At 32.2% G+C, this 23,751-nt stretch overlaps 7 protein-coding genes across 9 annotated transcripts in view; 5 read left to right on the forward strand and 2 right to left on the reverse strand.

Moving 5' to 3' along the window:
* The first annotated feature begins 989 nt into the window (after positions 1-989).
* On the forward strand, positions 990-2,566 carry Phb1 (prohibitin l(2)37Cc). Its single transcript, XM_070653072.1, has 3 exons — positions 990-1,076; positions 1,404-1,500; positions 1,563-2,566. The coding sequence occupies exons 2-3, from the start codon at positions 1,416-1,418 to the stop codon at positions 2,294-2,296; spliced, it is 819 nt and encodes a 272-aa protein (XP_070509173.1). The 5' UTR covers positions 990-1,076; positions 1,404-1,415; the 3' UTR covers positions 2,297-2,566.
* On the reverse strand, positions 2,549-4,312 carry l(2)37Cd (general transcription factor IIIC subunit l(2)37Cd). The gene is made up of 2 exons (XM_070653068.1): positions 3,799-4,312; positions 2,549-3,689 (listed from the first exon to the last, which is right to left on the reverse strand). Exons 1-2 carry the CDS (start codon positions 4,245-4,247, stop codon positions 2,714-2,716), a joined length of 1,425 nt encoding a protein of 474 aa, XP_070509169.1. The 5' UTR covers positions 4,248-4,312; the 3' UTR covers positions 2,549-2,713.
* Positions 4,313-4,364: 52 nt separating this feature from the next.
* Positions 4,365-6,828, forward strand: lark (RNA-binding protein lark). Of its 3 annotated transcripts, none has more exons than XM_070653069.1 (5): positions 4,365-4,516; positions 4,894-5,266; positions 5,451-5,693; positions 5,943-6,041; positions 6,292-6,828. In XM_070653069.1, exons 2-5 carry the CDS (start codon positions 5,002-5,004, stop codon positions 6,630-6,632), a joined length of 948 nt encoding a protein of 315 aa, XP_070509170.1. In that variant the 5' UTR covers positions 4,365-4,516; positions 4,894-5,001; the 3' UTR covers positions 6,633-6,828. The 3 variants fall into 3 exon arrangements, with proteins under 3 accessions (XP_070509170.1, XP_070509172.1, XP_070509171.1); XM_070653071.1 differs by having other exon boundaries at positions 5,457-5,693; XM_070653070.1 differs by lacking the exon at positions 4,365-4,516 and having other exon boundaries at positions 4,545-5,266.
* LOC139100480 (uncharacterized) lies at positions 6,675-7,658 on the reverse strand. The gene is made up of 4 exons (XM_070653073.1): positions 7,486-7,658; positions 7,272-7,418; positions 7,125-7,210; positions 6,675-7,066 (listed from the first exon to the last, which is right to left on the reverse strand). The coding sequence occupies exons 1-4, from the start codon at positions 7,550-7,552 to the stop codon at positions 6,824-6,826; spliced, it is 543 nt and encodes a 180-aa protein (XP_070509174.1). The 5' UTR covers positions 7,553-7,658; the 3' UTR covers positions 6,675-6,823.
* Positions 7,659-7,781: 123 nt separating this feature from the next.
* l(2)37Cb (lethal (2) 37Cb) lies at positions 7,782-10,760 on the forward strand. Its single transcript, XM_070653111.1, has 2 exons — positions 7,782-9,335; positions 9,486-10,760. The coding sequence occupies exons 1-2, from the start codon at positions 7,889-7,891 to the stop codon at positions 10,706-10,708; spliced, it is 2,670 nt and encodes an 889-aa protein (XP_070509212.1). The 5' UTR covers positions 7,782-7,888; the 3' UTR covers positions 10,709-10,760.
* A 660-nt stretch (positions 10,761-11,420) lies between these two features.
* Positions 11,421-13,425, forward strand: LOC139100455 (glutamate receptor ionotropic, NMDA 3B-like). Its single transcript, XM_070653046.1, has 2 exons — positions 11,421-12,796; positions 12,948-13,425. The coding sequence occupies exons 1-2, from the start codon at positions 11,421-11,423 to the stop codon at positions 13,423-13,425; spliced, it is 1,854 nt and encodes a 617-aa protein (XP_070509147.1).
* A 6,302-nt stretch (positions 13,426-19,727) lies between these two features.
* The window catches only part of Lim3 (Lim3 homeobox protein), a 30,128-nt gene continuing 26,104 nt past the window's right edge, over positions 19,728-23,751 (forward strand). Inside the window, exon 1 of the mRNA XM_070653116.1 lies at positions 19,728-20,837. Within this exon, the coding sequence (XP_070509217.1) occupies positions 20,561-20,837 (277 nt within the window). The 5' untranslated portion in view covers positions 19,728-20,560. The remainder of the gene's footprint in view (positions 20,838-23,751) is intronic.

Raw genomic sequence — 23,751 nt, forward strand, 5'->3', positions numbered from 1 at the left:
AATTTTCAGGAGCAGTTCAAGTTCCCAGCAATATTTACTGGATGTCCTTAAAATTATTTTTTTACGAGTCTATTGCTTTAAATATTAATCACTGTGCTATATCAATTGCGTTTTAGATTTGTGGCTTACAGGATTATGATTATTAGATTAATTCACTTCATGCTTTATGCTTATTTATGCTGATTTGTGCATAAATTTGATTAGATACCTTTTAATTTAAATTAATTTAATTATTTTTTCTTTAAATTTTATAAACAACATTTTAAACTCTTTTGTACTTTGAGACAAATTAAAAATCTTTGTCACTTCCTTTAAAACCGTTTGATCTATCTGAAAATCACGAGTAAACTGAAAATGAAACTTCGTTAGTGAAAGCTTTTTTTTTCGAAATGTACGAAGGATAATTTATTTAATGAATATTTAATGTATCTTACCATTCACACACATGTACATAGTTCGAGAATGAGGCATGAATGAAAGTGAAATGAGCGTATGATTCACTACTGTCCGATTACTATTACTTGGCAATGAAAACAATTTTAAATGATATGGAAATTCCATGAGACTTTTGGATGTGCTTTTTGATAATTGAGTGATGAATTTTAAAATTCTGGGTAATTAGGTGTGTAGGTGATTAATTGATCGTTTAGTTAAGGTCATAAAGATTAATATTTGATTGGTTTCTGTGATCAATTTTAATAAAAGTTTAAAAAGTTCCAAAAATTCCTTCAGATGAAAAAAAGTGTCGTTAATAACGGAAAAATTTGAATTTGAAATCATAACGCTCAGCCTGCTACACATTTTGAATTCTGAAAAAACTGTTATAATCAGAACGAAATTCAAGTGCTTCTTTCTCCCTTGATTCTTAATATTATTGACTAATATTTGTGTAACAAAAATTTTATTCGATTTTGCACTGCTTTCATCTGTTCCCCATTAAATCGGGTTAAAAATTTTTTAATCATCAACGGTCACAAAAATTTTGAATAAACATTAAAATATAGAATTTTTATAAACACTCAAAGATTATTAAAATTTAATATTCTTGAGTTAATAGGATTTAATTCGTACTATAAGTAAGTTAATCGTGTTTTTAAGAGTGTCTAGTCTGTGATAAATATGATATACTGCTATATATCTTGTTACTTTTAGTAAAATTTGTGAAAATATTTAATGTCATTATCACAAAATTTTGTGACGCAAAAAGTAGCATAAAAGCATGTTTAATTAAGTTATTCTCGATTGACATCAGTTTTTAATGGCATTAAGTGACATTTAACTATGATCCGATAAGGATACAATACAATTTCAATGAATTAAATAAAGGATTAGTTCCTAACCTCCAATGATGCAATTTATAGAATATTTTGGAAATTAATTAATCTTATCTGCCTTACTTCTAGATTAATCAAAACATGGCTGCATTTCTTAATCGTATCGGTCAACTAGGTCTTGGAGTTGCTATTGTTGGCGGTGTTGTGAATTCTGCATTATATAATGGTAAATCATAAAACATAATTATGAACAAACAAAAAAGAAGTAAAATTAATTAACAATTTTAGTTGACGGAGGTCATCGTGCTGTAATCTTCGATCGGTTTACTGGTATTAAACAAGACGTAACAGGAGAAGGAACACATTTCTTCGTCCCATGGGTGCAACGTCCAATTATCTTTGATATCCGATCACAGCCAAGAAATGTTCCAGTCATTACCGGATCAAAGGATTTACAGAATGTTAACATCACATTACGTATCCTTTATAGACCAGTTCCAGATCAATTACCAAAAATCTACACAATCTTAGGTCAAGATTATGATGAAAGAGTCTTGCCATCAATTACAACAGAAGTGTTAAAAGCTGTTGTTGCACAATTTGATGCCGGTGAATTGATCACTCAGCGTGAAATGGTCTCACAGAAAGTCTCTGAGGATTTAACAGAAAGAGCTAAGCAATTCGGTGTCATTCTTGATGATATTTCAATTACACATTTAACTTTCGGTAAGGAATTCACACAAGCCGTCGAAATGAAACAAGTCGCCCAACAAGATGCTGAGAAAGCTCGTTTCTTGGTCGAGAAAGCAGAACAACAAAAGAAGGCAACAGTTTTATCAGCTGAGGGAGATGCAGAAGCTGCACTCCTTTTGTCCAAAGCATTCACTGAAGCTGGTGATGGACTGATTGAATTACGTAGAATAGAAGCAGCTGAAGACATTGCCTATCAACTATCAAGATCAAGAGGTGTCAACTATTTACCTTCTGGACAAGGAACACTCTTGAACTTGCCACAAATGTAAATTTAGTCGCGTGTGCATTTAGAATGGATAGAGGTCGTATAATCATAAGTTCAGACTCAAATTATGTTGGAAATTAAAGTTGCAATTTATGAAACAATATTTTTATTGAATTCGAGTTTCCTGCAATGAAAATTTCTATAAAAATATTGCTCTGAATATAACAAGCATAAATAATGTTAAACAATATCCTCACATCTTGTAAAGTTTATGCATTTTAATTCTGGCATTATATGGAATAAATAAGCATTGGCATAATTTTTAATAAATTTAGATTCTTTTGAGTTTTATTTGATTCCTTCCAGGAAAAACCGTTATTTTTTAAATTTGAATTTCTCAAATTCACTATCGTTAAATTTCAAATTTATAATAACCGTTAGATTTTCAAATTTCTGTTAATCGTTATTTTTTAGTCCAAATTTAATCACTTTCAGCATCTTCGTCAGACATGTCCTCATTACTGTCACTACTTCCTGTCTCCTCATCAATGTCCTGATTTGTGTTACTGTCCTCATCCTCAACTTTAAATTCATCCAAGCTAATATTCTTTTCCTTGCACAACTTCATCATGTTTGTCTGTGCGACATTTGATAAAATTGTCCGTACATCCTCTAAAAATCCTTGCGGGAACCAACCACGTTTCTCATCACATTGAGCACCAGTTATTGGATTTGGAATATTTTTGAGCATCTCTTGAATTTTAGGGATTTGAATGTCAATTAATTGGTAGTTCCTCGCACGAAACGGAGGAATTGTATCAATTGTGAAGATTGCTTCCTTCTGCCGTAGCTGATAATTAGTGTCAATTTCATCTTCTTCTAGTCCACCATCGAATTTTTGATGTACTTTCACTCTCTTACTTATTGCTGATGTAGTTTTACGTTTTAATTCTCCTTTAAAGCCAGCACCTTGCCGTACACGATAGTCAATCATTTGATAGAATCGACTTTCGAAATCCTTGCGCGGATCATATCCAAATTTAACAAAACAATTTCTCCAAGGTCCAGTTGTATAGTAAAATGCTATACAAGCCAGAATCTTGCTAATTCTTCTAGGTGGTTCACGAATATGTGCTCGAATAGCTGATAATGTCCATATTGGACGTTGCTCGAATAATTCAACAATAGAATCATATTCTTTCTGTGCAAGGACATTATTTTCTTGTGCGAAATCTTTCACAGCTTCTTTTGGCTTCGTTGGAACTGGACGATTCATCTCGAAAATTAGTGTGGTCCCATTTGTACTTCTTGTTGATCGCGATGAGAATCTAATGACTTTTTCATCATCATCTTCATCTGCTAAAAGTTTTTGTTCGTTTCTTAGTACTGTTGGCTGAATGACATCTGTTTTTGTGAATTGAACTGGTGGCAGGAATAATGGCATGTCGGGTTTGTCTCTAAAATTAATAAAGATTAGCGATTAACATAATTTTCATATTGATCCAGTTACATACAAATCTGTATTAATAGCAAATAGCATGATCCAGTAAAAATAGCAAAACTCACCTAAACCATTGAGGTCCACAAGTAATGTCATCAGGAACAATGTCATTATAAATGCACTCAGTCTTATTCGTCGTTTCATTTTTCTGTATTGGCAAATATTGGAAATCAGCAACATTATTGAATTTGTACATAGAAGATACAGTGCCGACAAGTTCAGCTGATAAAAATTCTGTCTTTGATTCCTTAGTTGGTTTCTTTGGTCGTCTAATCTTCACTTTTAGTAACATGCCAGTTGAATCATTTCCCGTGGTCGGTTCATTTGATATTATAGCTTTATTATAGTAACTTGTTGGATGGAATTTCAGGAGTAACTTTTCATTTTCTGCAAATGCTTTTGATAGATACTGTGGACCACCTAGTGTTTCTATCATCTTGTCAACATTTTCTACACGTCCTGGATATTCGATTCCGATTAATGAAGGTATTTTATCGCCTTTCTTGATCTCCATAATTATTATTTTAAGCACTGCTAAATTTTTCACTATCCAGTTTGTTTACAAAATGTAAACAGAAAATAACGGACTTTTGAGATTTAAAAATATTGACATTCAGTCAAATAAGAACATTTCCCATCTGTACTTGATCAAAGCTCATCAAAAGTTTTTGAAAATATATTTTAATTATAAAAAGTCATAGAAGAACTAGTGGTGTAGCTAATTAAACTGCTTAAATCTATTGATAAGCAGGCGGAAAGTCGAATAAACATAAAAGCAAGGATGTAAGTATCATAATTAATAGAATTTCAATGAATAGAAATTAACAGACACGCAGAATGTTTATATCAGAATTATTTCAAGTAAATCAGCATTAATCACATAAAATATGCATTAATCATGAGCATGACAATGCTTTTAATACAATTTGTCGTAAAATAATCATACAAAATTGAGTAATAATATAAATTTAATGACAACATATTGTAGAAGAGAAAGGCAGTAAGAAGAAGTTCCAAAAATGGCTTCTTTTCAGTGAATAATTTTGTAGTATATACCTAGTGATAAGCCAAAAGTCACGTACAAAACTTGACTTCATCATTAGTTTAAGCTTAATTTTTGTTTACTGTGTATATAATACATTTTTTTACAATCACCTTAGAATTATCACATCTATCGTTTCGTTCGTGACCGTGGACCAAAACTTGTTCATAATTCGGTATAATAAGAAATAATCGTAGACCGCGAAGAAAGTGTAGAATCGAGTAGAATGCCGGGAGTCCAGTCATATAAACTGTTTATCGGAAATCTTGATGAATCGACAAAAGCAACCGATATTCGGACATTATTCGAGAAATACGCTGTTCAGGGAAAAATCATTGAATGCGATGTCGTGAAAAATTATGGATTTGTTCATTATTCCAATGAGAACGATGCTCGTGAGGCAATCTCTAATCTTAACGGCTACATACTCAACGGAAACGCTATTAAAGTGGAAAACGCAAAATCACGGAGAAGCGCTAACGCGAATACAAGTACTCGAATAATATTTTTATCTATTTTATTTCTTTTTTATAATCCAGGGTTGGAAAATGGCTAAATAGGACAGCAATTAAGTAAATACTGTCGCTTTTCCGACTCTGTCATGTTTATACTTAATATTGTGATTATTATTTCTGTCAAAAAATGCTCATTTATCAATCATTATACAAACTATATGTGTAGCAAAGATATTCGTCGGCAACTTGACCGAAAAGACGAGGGCGAACGATGTTAAACTGCTTTTCGAAAAGTTTGGAAACGTCCTCGAGTGCGATGTTATTCGGAATTATGGTTTCGTGCATTTAGAAGTCAAAGATAGCATTAATGTAAATGATGCTATCAAAGAATTAAACGGCATGGTAATAGATAATCAAGCTATCAATGTACAAGTATCGACCTCACGCGTGCGCCAAAAACCCGGTATAAATACTATTATTTTAACATTTTATTTTATTTCACCTCCTTTTTATATATGCTCTATATACAATCCATCTTAACTTCACATTTTTTAATCTGTGATCGATTTGTTGTTTGGACAAAAATGCAAAATCTCTCTCAATTTGAATGTTTTGGTTATGAAATTTCTATGGATCACTGATTATTATCAACATTTTAAATTCTTATTTCATTCTTATGACTCATTTTAATGGGAATTTTTGTTCTTACAAGGCATGGGCGATCCCGAATCCTGTTATCGATGTGGACGAAGCGGACATTGGAGCAAAGAATGTCCAAGAATATGGAACGAACGGGGATTCCGTGAAAGAAGTGAGTATTTTTAACGTTTTTTGTGTGTTTTGACTAAAATTTAAATTCAAATTTATTCAACGATGATTTCAAATTGTGTCATGGATAAATTTATATCAAGTTGTTCAGTTGAATTGTGTCTTGGATAAATTTGAACTTAAATTGATCGTTACTAATCTAAATTATTGTGTATTGACTAACTTCAAATTTTCGAGACCATTGAATATTTTTGTTTTAATTTTAAATACTAATTTCTCCTACCTCCTTTTAGTGTTCCCACCACCTCCACCTCCAGCATTTTTACGCGATAGAATGATGGACGGATTCAGGGATTATGACTACTATGATCGACGTGATGAATATGCAAGAGACATGTATGAAAGACGTTATCCTCCAATGATGAGATCCAGAGATTCACGATATATGGAAAGACCATACCCAATTCCACCAATGCCACGTGATTATGGTCCATCACGAGAGATATTCACACGCAGATCACCACCAAGACGAGGATTTGGCATTTATGAAGACTTCAGTCGCGATTCATTTGATGAACGACGCGGTGGCGGAATGAGAGGAATGTCACCAACTCACCGATATGCACCATATTAAATCAGGATATTCAAGAATGTTTTGGATTTTTAAAAAAACAAGTTTTTTAATATTTTTTAAGCAAATGAAAATTTATTTCAATGATATTGTGAGCTAATTGATTATATTTTTTAAAAAAATTCCTTTTTGTGCATCTTATGCGAAATCACGAAAAATATATAATAAATCATGGACTAAAACACATCACATAATTAAAGCTTGTAACTGGTCAATGGTGCTGATTGATATTGTGAAATTCGGTGATGACTTTTTCTTGCTTCCTCTGTTAATTGTTGCTTAAATGAAAATATGCAAATGAAAACATATCCATAGAAAATTGCTCTGATTAATGCTTGGATAAGTGCTATCCATGTGAAATGCAGGACACTAAGGAGTGAGAATACAAAGTCAAAGACTACCAGGATCATGAATGGAACTGTATCATGTGGAGTTCGCTGGAATTAAATTTATTTTTCAGGATAATATGCTATTTTAATGTCAGCATGTACTTACAGACTTAAGGGAATCAACAAGTCGTTTGGCAGCATAGAAAACAATTCCAAAATAAACAATAGCAATCAAAATAACGAACTTTACCACTGGAAGTAAACAAAAATTATTCAACAACGTAATTTCTATTTAATCTTTTAATTCCCTTACAAATTGGTGAGTAACCGTTCATCAAATCAGAAAAATATGAGTCAGCCGGCAGCATACTAACCATGTGAGCATAAGCAAATATTGCCCACACTAACATGGTTGATAATCCAAGAAGAAACACGGTACTTTCCAATAGCTTGAACCATCCTTAAAATTGGCAATTAAGTTTGTTTACTAACAAATCTTGAGATTGGATATTAATGATTATACTCACCTATAATCAATGCACCTAGTTCCAGTCTTATGCAGAATAAGAAATTCTCAACTGTTGGAATCCTCATTTTTAATTAAAAAATTTATTATACAACTTTTAATGAATAAATAATTTTAAGGAGCAGCTTCTTCACATTGGTTAAAACTTTTTGGGTAAAATGATAAATTTATACACAATTTTCTTAGCTGATAGATAAGATAACGCTTGTATTTTATCATATCGCACTGCTAATTGCGATTTTACCAACCGTCAAATTGAATTTGAAATTTTTAATTGTGAAATTAAATTTGAATTTTTTAACTGCCAATTTCAATTTGAATTTTCGAGTGCGTTCACAAATTTTATCAACGTTTTTAATAATAAAAAGTAAACAATATCGGTTTATGACTATAATTAATTAACAATGAGTCGTAGAAGGCAGCCAAGTAGTGGCAGTGAAAGCTTAGATAGTGAGGAAGAGGAGAGACGTAAAGATATCAAGGAACGTGACGAATTCTCTAAAAGATTAAAGGAAAAAGATGAAACCAAAACAAGAAAAATTGTTGAAGCTTCGTCTTCAGCCAAAAAGGCATTTGAGGAAGCGGCAAAAAGAGCTAAATTAGATGCACAGGATAGAGATTCATTGGTCCCTAAGCTTCGTGAACAATCCAGACGTGATTATTTGAAGAAACGAAAGGATGATAAAGTTGACGAGCTTGAAGCAGACATATTAGACGATGAATACCTGTTCGAAGAATCACAACTTACAGAAAAAGAGAAGAGGGATCGTGATTATAAGAAGCGTATCCTGGACATTGCAAAACAACATGAGAGAGCAAGAGGAATTGAAAACATCCAGCGGTATCATATGCCAAAGGATATGAAAAAGGGTGAGAAAGGCGAGTACATAGAAGTTGATGAACGAGAGAAACTGCCACATTCAGAACAAAAGAAATGGGAAGCTGAACAGCTATCATCAGCACTATTTTCATTCGGTGCAAAAGATGGGAAGCAACAGAAAGAATATGACTTATTGCTGGAAGATGAAATTGATTTCGTCCAGGCACTCACAATGGATGGAAGTAAGGATCAGGAAGTCAAAAAGGAAATATCAGAGACTGAAAGGAAGAAGATGGACATAGAGGAGACTAAAAGAAGCCTTCCAGTATTTCCATTTAGAGATGATTTAATTAGAGCAATTAGAGACCATCAAGTGCTGATTATTGAAGGTGAAACTGGATCTGGAAAGACTACACAAGTTCCACAATATCTTTATGAAGCAGGTTTTACAAAAGACGGAAAGAAAATTGGATGTACACAGCCTAGAAGAGTTGCAGCAATGTCCGTAGCTGCTCGTGTGGCTGAAGAGATGAAAGTTAAGCTAGGAAATGAAGTCGGTTACAGTATTCGATTTGAAGACTGCACATCTGAAAGAACAGTTTTAAAATACATGACTGACGGTACTTTACATCGAGAATTCTTGAGTGAACCTGATTTAGGATCATATAGTGTAATGATTATTGACGAAGCTCACGAAAGAACGCTACATACTGACATCCTATTCGGTTTAGTTAAAGACATTTCAAGATTTAGATCAGATTTAAAGCTCCTAATTTCCAGTGCAACACTTGATGCTGAAAAATTCTCATCATTCTTTGATGATGCTCCAATTTTCAGAATTCCTGGTCGTCGATATCCAGTTGACATTTTCTATACAAAAGCACCAGAAGCAGATTACATCGATGCATGTGTCGTGTCGATTTTACAAATTCACGTAACACAACCTTTGGGTGATATTCTAGTTTTTCTCACGGGACAAGAAGAAATTGAGACATGTCACGAAATACTTACGGATAGAGTCAAACGATTAGGTAAGTTAATAAATGGAATTGATTGACAAACTTAGCAAGCTTATCTTTTAACGGTTATATTTTGAAATTTTCTATCGAATTTTTTCAAATATTGTTTGTCCGTTAATTTTTAAATATTTTTAACGGTTATTTTCTCTTTCAATTCAACAGGTTCAAAAATAAAGGAATTGCTAATATTACCAATTTATGCTAATTTACCATCTGACATGCAAGCAAAGATCTTCGAGCCCACTCCACCGAATGCAAGAAAAGTAGTATTAGCCACAAATATAGCAGAGACATCACTAACAATTGACAATATCATATTCGTAATTGATCCAGGTTTTGCAAAACAAAATAATTTCAATTCAAGAACTGGAATGGAGACTTTAATGGTAGTTCCAATTTCAAAAGCATCAGCAAATCAACGAGCCGGAAGAGCTGGTCGTGTCGCACCTGGAAAATGCTTTAGATTGTACACAGCATGGGCATATCAGCATGAATTAGAAGACAACACTGTACCTGAAATTCAAAGAATTAATCTCGGAAATGCTGTTTTGATGCTTAAAGCTTTAGGAATTAATGATTTGTTACATTTTGATTTTCTTGATCCACCACCTACAGAAACATTAGTGCTTGCATTAGAACAACTTTATGCTCTCGGTGCACTTAATCATCATGGGGAATTGACAAAAATGGGACGACGTATGGCTGAATTTCCCGTTGATCCAATGATGGCAAAAATGCTTTTAGCATCCGAGAAATATAAATGCTCAGAGGAAATTGTTTCCATAGCTGCAATGTTGTCAGTAAATGGTGCAATATTTTATCGTCCAAAAGATAAGATAATCCACGCAGATACAGCACGTAAGAATTTTAATCACAATCATGGCGATCATTTAAGTTTATTAAATGTATACAACCAGTGGGCTGAAAGCGATTACAGTACTCAATGGTGCTACGAGAACTTCATTCAATATCGATCAATGAAAAGAGCACGTGATGTACGAGAACAATTAGTTAATTTAATGCAGCGTGTTGAAATCGACATGGTTTCAGGTGTAACGGAAACAGTCAACATTCGTAAAGCTATTACAGCTGGATATTTTTATCATATTGCGAAATTCTCTAAAGGTGGACATTACAAGACTGTCAAGCATAATCAAACTGTCATGATCCATCCCAATTCAGCACTTTTTGAGGATCTACCAAGATGGGTGCTGTATCATGAATTAGTATTTACAACAAAGGAATTTATGAGACAAGTTATTGAAATTGAAAGTAAATGGCTGTTGGAAGTAGCTCCACATTATTATAAACCAAAGGAACTGGAAGATTCAACGAACAAAAAGATGCCAAAAGTAGTTGGAAGATCTGGTCCTTCGGATCCTTAAATAATGTAGAATTTATTTTTGATCTGAAATAAAATTTCTTAAATAATTTAAAGTATATTCTTTTTGTGCCTGCACATCTCATCACTAACTGTAAAAAAAACATTGGAATGAAAAAGCAATCTCATTTCATTCAGTCTGTTTTCGCATTAATGCACCTTTAAACAATTCCATTTCCCAGTTTCCATTACAATGAATTTTAATCTTTTGCAAACATTCGAATGATGAACATCAAATAGAAAGCACTTCCGCTCATTTTTTGGTAGATGATTTAAGTTTTGATTGATGAAAATGTTTTCTGATGCAAAAGTAACGGCAATTTGAAATTTAAATTTTTAAACTCTACAACAGCTTTGCTTGAAAACATTTGTAAGGTTCTGAAATTTCATATTTCATTACTTAATAGAATGTCAACATATTGCACGGTAAGTATATTTATTTAGGAATAAAGTATAAATATAAACATAATTATTAGCCAATAAATCAATATATAGTATGACTGTCTGGTCTATGAATGAAAACGGAAGCAAGAAAAGCATTATGCCTGTGAAAGATTAATGACAAAAGTATTTGCTTATAGTAAAATGGAAAGAAAAATCACTTACTATATATATTCATTAAAAATTCATAATTAAATACTTGAGTTTCAATCAATGCTGTCTATATAGACCCAGAAAAATATTTCAGTCATAATTTAGATCAGATTTGGAATAGAATGTTGGCTTTACAAGTTTTGCGGTATTTAATTCTATTAAGTTGTCTATCTGTTCTTATGGAAGCTAAAATTAACGAAATTGACACAAAAAGCAACTTGATAAGCACAGCAACCAAACGTTTTATTGCTGTATTTTTCACAAAACTGGATTACGCAACAATAACAATTAATATAGCAGCCACAAATTATGAATCAACTGAAATTGGAAATGAAATCATCAAAGGAATGGGAAATAAGTTGGCAACAACTGTTCGAGGTCATCAGCGGAAGTTCAAGGAAGTCGATAAACGACATTCATCAGTTATACTGTTATTGGATTCAATTAATTCATTCAATATCCTTAAAGTTCAGTTGAACAGAGTATATCCAAAATATTATTTGATATTACTTATTGATGGGCTATTTGAGGAAGTGGATGAAATAATTAAAGTACTGTGGTCAATGTCAATAACAAACGTTAACTTTCTGATCAGTAATGGAACTCATGGATTAATGTATTCATTCTATCCATTTGATGATGGAAAATGCGGAACCGACTTGTCATTACATTTGATCAATACTTTTAACCCAATCAGTAAGCACTGGGAAAGTTCAACATTTTATCCCGAAAAAGTACGAAACCTAAACAACTGTGAATTATCAATTGGATTGACTGAAAATATTCCGATGGTTATTTTAAGCAATAAAAGCAATGAACAACATTTTGACGGTGCTGAAGTGCTTTTGATAAGAAACTTAGCACAGGAATTCAATTTTTCGCCAAAATTTGTGAATCATGAAAGTATTGGAATTGCTAGCGGAAACCGCTCATCCGGTCTATTAGGAGCTTTATACAATCGCAAAAATGACATAGCGATAGGAACTTTATCACTGCAGATTGATCGAACACAGTATTTAAGTGCAACCAGCATGTTCGCTTCAATTCCAATCGTTGCAGTCATTCCACCACAGCCATTTATATCTCCATTTGAAAAATTCTTCATCCCATTTGACATCACAACTTGGATCTTGTTGTTTGCAATGTTCTTCATTGGATATGCTGTAATACTCATATCCAAATTGATTTCTATTGCTTTATACAGAATCATTGTTGGACATAAAGTTCCTTTTCCATTTACAAATATGCTGATTGCATTTTTCGGTGGAACTCAAGTGACACTTCCAAAGGGAAACTTCTCGAGATTCTTACTTGCTAAATTTTTATTATTCTGTTTAGTCATCAGGAGCTTGTATCAAGGACAACTGTTTGATATTATGAAGAAGGATATTTATGAGAAGACACCGACAACATTTGATGATTTAATGGCTAAGGGATATACGTTTTATGCGTATGAGAGTCTTAGTCGGAGGATGCAGGGACTGAAGTTCGCCAAGAGGTTAGTATAATGCCGAACTGCATGTTATGGAAATGGCTGTCAGTGGGAACTCTCAAATCCATTGCTTAATTGTCGGGTTTCCATTGCATAGCCAATTTGATGATGTGCAGCAAGAAATTCAATAAATTTTCATAATTTTTCCATTTTTTAGCGTTCATCCAATCAAAAATTCAGAAATTGAGCTTTATCGACAGAAAACCTTGGATAGTTCATTCAACGGAATAGTATTCAGCTACGAACCACAAGTTATCTACATGAATTTCATGAACAAAAACTCTCATGCATATTTAATACTTAATGAAAGATTGGTAACCAATCAAATGGTATTCTACTTACAAGAGAATCACTTCCTTACTGAACATTTCCAAGAAATAATTAATTGGTTCCGTGAATTTGGAATCACAAACTTCATTTTGTCGGAATATATTGATCCATTGTACATGAAGAAATTTCCACCGAGTAGTAAAAGTGAGCCATTAACACTTAAGGAATTATCTGCTGTATTTTATATTTGGTTTGGAGGTTTGGGAGCTGCTGGAGTTGTTTGTTTGTTAGAAATTGGAATTGGATGTAAGAAATCAATTGTTGGTCGATTAATAATTAGGAAAAGACAGGATTATGTGCCATAAAGTGACTGGATCTTTTGTAATCAGACTAAGCAAGTTCCTAGTCTACAGATATGAAGTTATCTTGGCAACTGATCAATCAAAGCAAATTGATCCATCAAAAGGATTCAAAAAATTGTTACTTCCTTAAGCATATGACCAGTCTACTACGATAAGCAATATTGACACACACCAATTGCTCAAATTCATAGAAATAAGTTTCCAATGTTTACTAAGATTTAAGAAGCAAAATTTTGTAAATAAAATATTTCGAAAATTAGTCAGGAAATCAACAAAACAAACTAATTCTTGCTGTATTTTTTGCACAATTGATGCTTTTATAGACAAACAAGCAGTTCCTAGATCATATAGCACTCTTTTTTTATTTACCTTAAAATATTCAAAAAAACAAAACAATCGAAGGAAAATCTAAGTAATCATAGAAAATTCTCAAAACAAAATAATCCATTATGAGTTGTATAAATAATTTAATATTTCACAGCCACTTCAAGCAAGCATTTAGCAACAAAAAACATCAGTGTCTGTATTGTCGGAAAATGTCTCAAGATTTTCAAATTATTTAATTATTTATGAATTTAGTCAAAACAAAAGGAAGCGAGAGAATGCAAGCAAAAGGCCACAAGCAGGTAAGTCAAGATATATAAAAGACTTAGCAAATCAAATTAGTCTTTCATCTAGGAGAACTTGTACGAGCAAATATTTGATCTTAAATTGAAAGTTTAATTGATCGAAAACAATTGAGAAAGTTTATGTATGTGTGTGCCTTCATATAGATGAATCATGGGAATTCTAATTTCCGAAACTATTTGAATTTTTAATTATAATCATTTCTCATTCTCTTTCAACCCTACCCGAAAAAGCATCACAATATGAAAATTTTTGTCATTTTTGAGGCTTCAACCTGCCTTTTATCTCCATTTAAATTATTTATATTGGTATTCATACTGCTGTCTATTTGATATTTATTGTGTAATTGCATAAATATCGAGTGGCTTGGCACGTAATTAAAAATTAAAATCGAAACTACCCCTGCCAAGAGAATTGCTGTACTATCAGTTGAATGAGATCGGTAAGTGGACAAATGACAATGCTTTGACTTTTATATCATTTTTTTCCATATCCATTAAGATTATCATTTATTGATGACCGATGACCGTTGTTTTGGACTATTAGAGACTCTTCCATACTCAAATGTTCATTGCATGTACGGGCTTATGGAATTATTTCAATGACAGATGGTCAAAATGACTCACGATATAGAATATGAACGAAAATACAGGAAGAGACCAAGTGTCAGCATATATCACATCCTATGAAAGGGTTTTATACGTTTCATAAATTTTTTAATTATTGAAAAATTCTTCTAACACGTTACATGACTTTCAATCCGTACCTTGTGCTCACTTACCTTTGTTTAATGTCATATTTAGCATATTTTTAATAAGGAAATGTTTGCTATTGTATGCATTTTGTGTTGAATGTGGATTTGTAATGGACATCCAGTTGATTAAATACGGTATTGATGATCCATTCTTCAGAACATGTAAGTGCCCTCAGGCTAGCTTTACGTCTTATCATTCGAGTCTCTTTCACTGGGTAGAATACAGTAAAGCATCACACCACAACTTGTCTGTGTCTGGAAGTGCAATTGAAGCTAGAGTCCTCAATATCCTGAACTGAACAAGGATAGAACCGAATTCAGCTACTCTTCATATTAAGTAATTACCCAAAAAATGCGTTTAATCAGCCCCTAATGACTACTGTTCAACTTACCATTTTTATTTATGATCATTCCATCACGAGTGACTCTAGAATGATGTAATAAACTTAAGTACATCAACGCGATATCATTTTTGAATAATTAATGCTCACTTAATGTAGGACGATTTAATGACACGATATATGTTGTTCCATTGCGGGTTTCATGTTCGAGACACTTCCTAATGTATTTAAAATCAATGTTATTTTACACAGTTTTGAAATAAAAACATGCGAAAAATTATGACTTTTTATGCTTATGTTGTACATAAAAAATATGGTGTATAGAACAAGTAAAACAAATGTCGAAGACAAACAATGAAAATTAATCAACAACTTCCTCCATTCATTCACGATTATTAATCATGAATTTCTCAAAAGTTCTATTGTAAAAACATTTCTATTGAGGAAATTCTGACAGATGTAGTTGATGTGAAAAGGCTATTTAAATCTTTTTTGCGTGCGTTGTTCGCTGGGTTGTGGATTTTTTTGCCTGTTGTGGGGGATGTTCATGTTATTTTAGTTGATTTATTGATGAATGTTATTTCTATTTGAAATTTTAGAGGTTATAATTAGGAAAAATTTAAAATTCTGTTTGACTGGGTGGTGATGGATCATTATTTGATGTTAGACTACTTGATTGATGTAGTTATTGACAATTCAAGCATTCAAACCTAGAACAAAAGTCGTTGATTTTTCAGAAATTTGAATTTTCCCGCACTTTTTTAAACTTTTGTTTACTAAGATAATTTATTGTGAAAAATTACAGATTCTAATCTAATTATCGTGTTGTGGTATTCAAAAATAACTTTAATAGAACCAATTGATATCAAATAACTCACAGAAATCAATAGTAGTGTAAATAAGCATGAAGAAATGCAAACATTAGAAAAAATCAAAATTGTAAACAAATTAATTTCGTCCGCAATGACGAAATATTGTAAATTCTTACGTAAGTATAGCATTTAAGTATTGCTCTTTATTGGCTCACGAAATTCAAGTGAAGATGACACCAATCTAAAGAATTAAATGAAAGCCAAAAATTCCAACAACTTAAAATCCACTTCATGAACTCCATTCAGCATAAAACTCAGATTATCGACAATATCACAGAAAGAATCTCAATTACATATCATATAACGCACAGTCACATAATTTATTTAAAGCTTTAAAAACATAAAACAGTAAAAAACTACGCCTCCTTTTTAAATATTAAATTAAATCACTCGATTCTGTTTAATAATTAAGCTCGGCAACCTGTTGAGCATTGTCATTAATAAAATATGAATCTCATAGGATAATCTAGCAATTACATAAAATCACAACTTTGATATTAATTTAATTAAGCGATTAAATATTTTTTTTTCAAGTAATCTTATCAACACAGTACTCATTTTTAAAGCACTCGGCACCTGAACCACCACTTTAATAATAAAGTTTGGGTTTTTATAATACATATACAAATTTTATTACGTTTCACACATTGCACAACAGCAATTTCCCTCAGCACTCATGAAATATTGATATGATGTGCTAAAATGTTTTAAAAAATTCAACTAAAGTGAACTTTTATTACATTTTCGAGATGTACGAAGGGGAAAGGAGTTTAAAAGATATTTGAAAATTTTTAGCTTATTTCCTGTGATTACATGATTTTGGGGGCAAATTTCCTTTCATATTGTCAAGTCATTGATGGATAATAATAATATTATTATTTCGCAATCTTATCGATTAAACGGGAATGATTTATGACAAGCTATATAGCCAATTAACTCAAGAGCTATTTATTTATTGCACACAGTCATTTATTGTCTTTCTTTTTTTGAAGATTAGGTATTTTCCCGGTTTATTATGGTTAATTTTTGATATGATTAAGACTTAATACGTTTTAAAAGTTTGTTATATAACAAGGCTTGTAGCAACTGACTATGCACCTGGTATCTGGATGGTATCATTGGTTTGAGTGTTCTTAGCGAGGCCTTGGCAAGGAGCTATTGATACTCATCAAATTATAGACGGGTAACTCTTGAATCCGAGTCGACTTTGAGCTCGGCTTTCCCGGAATCAATCCAAGGATATTAGATGTAAAATGCCAACCAATGGCGTGGGTTTTGATATTCCACCCTCCTGTTCCATATCACCAGTGACGCTATTGATTTAATTTCATCAATTGATTCACTTCTACATACTCATAAAGAACCCTTTTTGATCACAACATTAACATAATAAAACTTTTTTTTTTCGTTTATTTCAGGCAATCCATTCACAAACTCAAATGCGCTAACTTCATTCACAGCATGATACATACTCCCACACTAATTTTTATTTCATTCAACATCTTCAACTTTTGACGTCATTCATCGAAAATTTCTAAAAAGATACAAGTTGAAAGGAAAGAAGTAAGAAGCTGGGAAGCATCATTTATAGATTGAATTACATTAAAGATGGAAAATTTTCTTATAGAAGTAAATGCGCGAAAAATGTTTTAAAGTAACAGAAGCAAAAGAACAGCAGAAATATTAAATTTCACGACTGCAGAAGTGTGAAAATGTGAAGCTTAAATGTTTCTTTTCTCTCGTACGCTCAACGAGGATGTTGAAAATGGAAAATTATTTAAATTTTATATCGTCTCGCATGCAGCAAGGATAAGAAGAGCATATCCAGAAACTGATGGTAGAATGGGTGAGTGTGAAAAAGATAGAATTGGAACAGAAGTTAATTTTGTTATCAAAATGCAATGAATGTAGTCATGATGATATCTGTTGATGAACTCGACTAGCAATTGTGTGTAGATGCACACACAAAAAAAAGAGGAACAAAAGAATTTCTTTTTTTAATTTTATCTTGTGCCAAATATCCCATGCGATTTTGCATGAGTTTTCATTACTCACATTCATGATGCGCATCATATATTGTTCTCAACATGCAATAAATCAATTTTCTCTCTTCATTTTTCAATTCTTTTTGTTGGATGTATTCTTATAAAAATACATTTCGCATTCTTTTTCATCGCAAGCTCAGAGAAGAAAAAAAAAATGTTGAAAAATTTATGAAAGCTCTTTTATATTCCCGTGATATCATTTCGTTCAGAATATATATATATCTACATTGCATTATTTATGAGACTTCTTCAAACAGAAGTTCACAAGAGGAATGAAATGGATAGAATTCAGGGCTAGACAACGAATGTCTAATGAAATTTATTTTGATCATGTTTGAGAGAAGCTTGTTGTTACATTACTTTTGGAACTGATTGGTTGTGTATGACTCTAGAGTCTTTATGTTAGCGATGCTCAAACTCTCCTGAAAGCATAAATTCTGAGCAAAAGTCAGTCAATCGATCCAAAATCCATGCCAAAGTCACGTCGAACTGGTGTCAGAATTAGACTGAATCCAACACCAAGTCAGAGTCACGTCGGTGGTTTTTGATCAATTAGCGAATTTTTGGCATTCAGGTGTGTTGCGACATCATTGCAGCTGTGTCACGAAAAGCTTGGTTCGAGGTTGCCTACCTATTTAGACCAAATTATTCAATTTTCTAGGATTTTCCAGAAAAATCTCAAATCTCCTTCAAGTTTGCGTATTCGCGGCACACAAATTTTGGCTAGGGACGTTGCATTGATATGCCCCGAGACAAGTTAAATTATTAGCTTATCTTCTGAGCTATAGCAACAAGAAACCACAAAAAGAGAGTTCATATAATGAGCAATGCCAAGGTAGATACCATATTAGTCATTATGTACTGTGCATCAACATATTATTCAGCAAAAATCAAGAATTGAAGCCTTTCTCTACCCCTGACACTCACAAGAGTAAGAAGAGAAAAGGAAGTCAAAAAGGAAGTCTTTAAAAAATCAAAATGATTTTAATTTAGCCTGATTGCGATGTAAAAACTGCAACGTTGAAAATTTGCATTTAAATTGCACATTTTAGATGTAAAATGATCAAATAATTGATTCACTAAAGTTACTCCAATCATCATCTATCGTTAAATAAATTCCATTCTTTTCATAGTCCTCCATAGAGTATATCTTTTCCTTTTACACATTTTTTCCCAACTAACACAACTGCACTCGATGTACTCGAAAGTCATTTTGAGGGGAAAATTTTATATTTTTTTTTTTTCTGTGTAAAGGAAAAGAAAAATTTCCATGGCAACGACTGAAATGAAGGTGGTGATTTTTTTCCAGTCGAATAATTTTCCATTTGTATTGGTGTGGCTCAAATGTATCATCGATAATGTACTAAAATATTTAATTTCGTTAAGAGGCTCACGTTATGACGTAGATAGCATGAACGTCCGACCAACATATGTTGTTCTAAATTGCGCAATCAACATGCGCCAAGCAATCTACGTACAAAAAAAGAAAAAAATCATACAGACAAGTCACGAAAATTTTATCGCAAGCAACATAAGCTCAACTTCGGTCTTATCTAAAAGCAGAAATACACATGTCTACGTGTATCACATTTTTATAGTGACATACAAGAACAAAAATACACGAGACTTCACATTAATGAAAACAATCTGTAGAAAAGGATTCATAGCTCAGTCGCTTAAGTTATTTCGATCGGTACGGACTGAGAGGAACTGAGAAAATAAAAACAGATTTAGACGTAAAATTTTTATAGATCCGCAAAAACCAACCGAAAATTATGTGAATGAGGGGAAATTATTAAATCGCGGATGTATAATTAGTCTAAAAAATTTGCATAGACAAACAGTTAAAAGTCCAATAAACGAGAGAAAAGTTTTTCCTTCCATCCATGTTGGATAATATTAATTATTTGGGGGTTGTTTGAGTTAAGAACGAACAGAATAGACCCATAAAACAAGCACATCAAGGTTCTTCATGATAATAAAATATAAAACAAGTGTTGCATGAATTTATTCAATAATAAAAAATTATATATTTTTTTTTGCATAGATAATTTGTGTAATTAAAAAGAAAATGCATGAATATTATTGTGCATTTTGTGGTTTATCACTGTAGCTGAATTAGAAATTCTTACAAGCTTCTTTATCATACAATGAAAAAATACAAAAAGAAGTTATATTAAAAATATAGCATAAAGTCAACAGTACGAATAGTCTTTGTTTAATTGCTATAGAAAAAAGATAGCAAGTGCCACACGTTCTACGACTATTTGAATTTTTGCGCGGTAGGAATTAGAAAGCTAGTGACTAAGAGCTAGAAATTCAAGTGAATTGACTTAAATGATAAAGAAAAAAAATAATTCGTGAATTGGTCGAAGAAACGTGAAACAAAAAAAAAGTTATCAAAAAATACCAGGATTAAGGCATACAAATAATAATAAACAAGTTATAGTCTATATCCATCAGTTAAATAAATAAATAAATACAAAAGTATACCAATTAATGTCCGTTTGCGTATCATCAGCTTTAAATAGTGGGATGACAACTCATGTATCCCATTTACACATGACATCAGCACTATCAATGATGCATCCATTTCAAAATCATCAAATGGCGCCATCCACAATCGATATGTCATCATCAACATCATCATCATCATCGTCGCATAATCAAGTGCATAATCAAAGTCAATCATCACAAAATTCATTATCAAATGATCCAAACGATCCGAATCCAGAAATGCTGCTCGCATTGATAGCTAGAAATAAGTCACTAGAAGGTGAGTACGAAAATAGATACACACTGTTGCCGTCGGTGAGAAGAAGAATCATAATTTGTGATAAGAAAATTGACAACTCCAATAGGGGAACCAACGTATGATATTTTAACGCAATTTTTGAGGTTTTCTTGGAAATCGCTTATTAGGATCTACATTTGTTAATGGACATACATGACAATAATGTTGCTATATTTACGTATCAAGTCAAGCTTGTAAAACTTGATAAAAGTACATAATTCTTTGCCACTCAAACATATTCTCGTGGCCAAGCAATTTTGATAAGTTGTAATATCATGCCGAAGACCTTGTCGGAGAAATTTAACTTGTCGATACAAGATAATTTATTTTCCAAGAAAATTCAATTCAATTCTTGTAAGTGCGTCAAGCAGTAAAATTTGATAAAAATAATTATTTTTTATTTATTTACCAAAATAGACACCAAAATATTTGATAAGCAGCAAATGAAAGTTTCTGCTCCATTTCACAGTCTTACAGATAATTATTGACCATATATAGCCAAATTACATCTTAAACTTGATAAACTACTTCAAAATTGCTATCTGATAATAGAAAATCCCATAGTAATCGTAATAAAAATACTGAAAAAAAGAGAGAGAACCACAGAAAATATTTTTAAGGCATGTATTATCAATCATTATCAATTGGTGACGTTGAGTCCGGATTTGATAAAAATTCGTGACATAGTCGACCTATGGCGATTATCACAGTACTTACTAATGTTATAAATTTTTTTTTTTTCACTCGATTTTTTTTTTTGATATCAATAACCGGTTAAGGCAGGTTGATACAGCTCTCGAATATTTCGCAATAACTTGATAAGAATGAAATTTTCTGATTTTTTGGAAGAACACATGATGGCACTTGGCAATAATACTCCTTAATTAGTTCTTTTTATTCCTTTACGTACTTACTTATTGTATTACATAGATTGAAATGTGCTATCACATGATTGTTGATTTTTCGTCTGTTAATCCCGAGTGACAATAATTAGGATTTGATGTTTAAATTGTTACTTAGAATCAGAGTTGACTTGGTTCCTTGCAGGACACGCAATATCCTGACAGCTCTGCTTAGATTTAGATTTGTACTGAAATTTGAGCAATTAATAATATCAGATCTACATTCCTGCAACATTCCTGTGGATTAGGGTAGGTTGAACTAGATAACTAATCAATAGCTGATGTGCGTCTCGGGAATGATTAAAAAAATGAAAAAAATGCCAAAATTTGATAAATATTTCGAAAAAGTTAATTTCGTCAATGAGTACGCGTAATTTCAGGTGCGAATACGTTGTAGAACACGCAGTGAAAAGATAAATTTAATGGTTCGCAACAATGTAGTCTTTGTGGAAAATTTTCAAAAATTTATCATTGATTCTTATAATAAATACCTTTAGCAATTCAGACCGGGAGGTTAGTGTGGCTAATGATTGTTTAACGAGTGTGGGTGACCTAGACTTCTGCATCGTGTAGATCTACAGTATAAGGGGATCAGAACCACTCCTGATCCTCCTTGATGACATTACTGTCTGTAATGGCGTTTCTACTACATATAATCCGAAAAAGGACAATTGAACAATTCCTTCTGCCGAGTTTCGAACCCATGACCAAAAGTTTGATATTATACTAATTGAGTACCGAAGTACTAATCCATTCCGCCACCGAACCACTTTGATTCACCACAAAAAATTCCATTAAAAGTCACGTTCTCAATTTTCAATAATGTTTTGGACTAAGGTTCAATTGCTTTTTCTATCTTTCCATGAATCGACGATTTAAACAAAGAAAATGTAGAGAACCTTGATAAAAAAAAATATATGAGAAGTTTATATTTCTCCATACACAATCGCGAGTTCAAAAATATTACTCAACCAGCAATAAATTCAATGCAATGAATGAAGCTCCCTCCTTGTGAAGCAAGTCATAAATCATTTTTTTTTTCACGTCTGCTGCAAAAAACATATAGTCTAAAACTTTGTATGAAAGATTCTATATAAAGGCAAGAAAATAATGTGAAGTATGATAAATTTTATTTCTTTCGATCCCTTGCGATAGAACTTAAGAAAATCGATTTTTCTTTCCTTCCATTTTCATCTTAGTTCTAAAAGATTTTGTATTTTTTTTTCTCCTCCATCTAGCATCTCATGTTCATGGTAATAAATGTATCGATGCAGAAACACAAGATCTGAGATTTGTATTTTGCTGTGATAATAAATAAAGAAATGACAGACTTATTTGTTGCTTTTTAGTCGAAAAAAAAGAAGGTGGGACGGAGCGTCTGCTATCGATTAGATGAGCTCTTTAAACTTCCTATATATGCCTTCTTTAAGAGAAATACTTGAAATTATAAAGGAAATTCGTGTGCCATTTCTATTAAAAAAAGTTGTTCTGTACATTTTCCTTTTGCAATGGCGGAATGGAAACCTTGTTGAAAAGAATAAAATAAACTTTTATATCTCGAGGGTTTTCCTTTATACAAAAAAGAAATAAGAAGAACATTTATTCACTTCCATTACGAAACAATGTTCAATTGAATTTTCCAATGACGAAATAATCTGGTCGATGTGAAAAATACGAGAAAATAGTAGATAAAAAAACCCTTTTATTCTAGCTGCTTTGCTTCTATAATTTTTATTTCTGCTGCATGTATGTTGAATACTAAATGTAGATATACATAATGTTACCAACACCCACAGTCATGTAGGAACTTTTGAAGTCGGAGTATTTTGATAAACACAGAGAATATTTAAACAGCACTTTGACTTTAAATTGGATATTTCTTGGTTTGTTATGCTTTTGTGATTAGAATTAATCCATAAATTGATATTTTTGAATTGTTGTGGACATGAGGGATATAGAAGGTCAATAATTGGAGACTGGGGTTAATTTTGATG

This window comes from Chironomus tepperi, unplaced genomic scaffold, assembly GCF_022539635.2.
Source record: "Chironomus tepperi strain 1889 unplaced genomic scaffold, CSIRO-AGI_Ctep_v1 contig_67, whole genome shotgun sequence".
NCBI classification, from domain to species: domain Eukaryota; kingdom Metazoa; phylum Arthropoda; class Insecta; order Diptera; family Chironomidae; genus Chironomus; species Chironomus tepperi.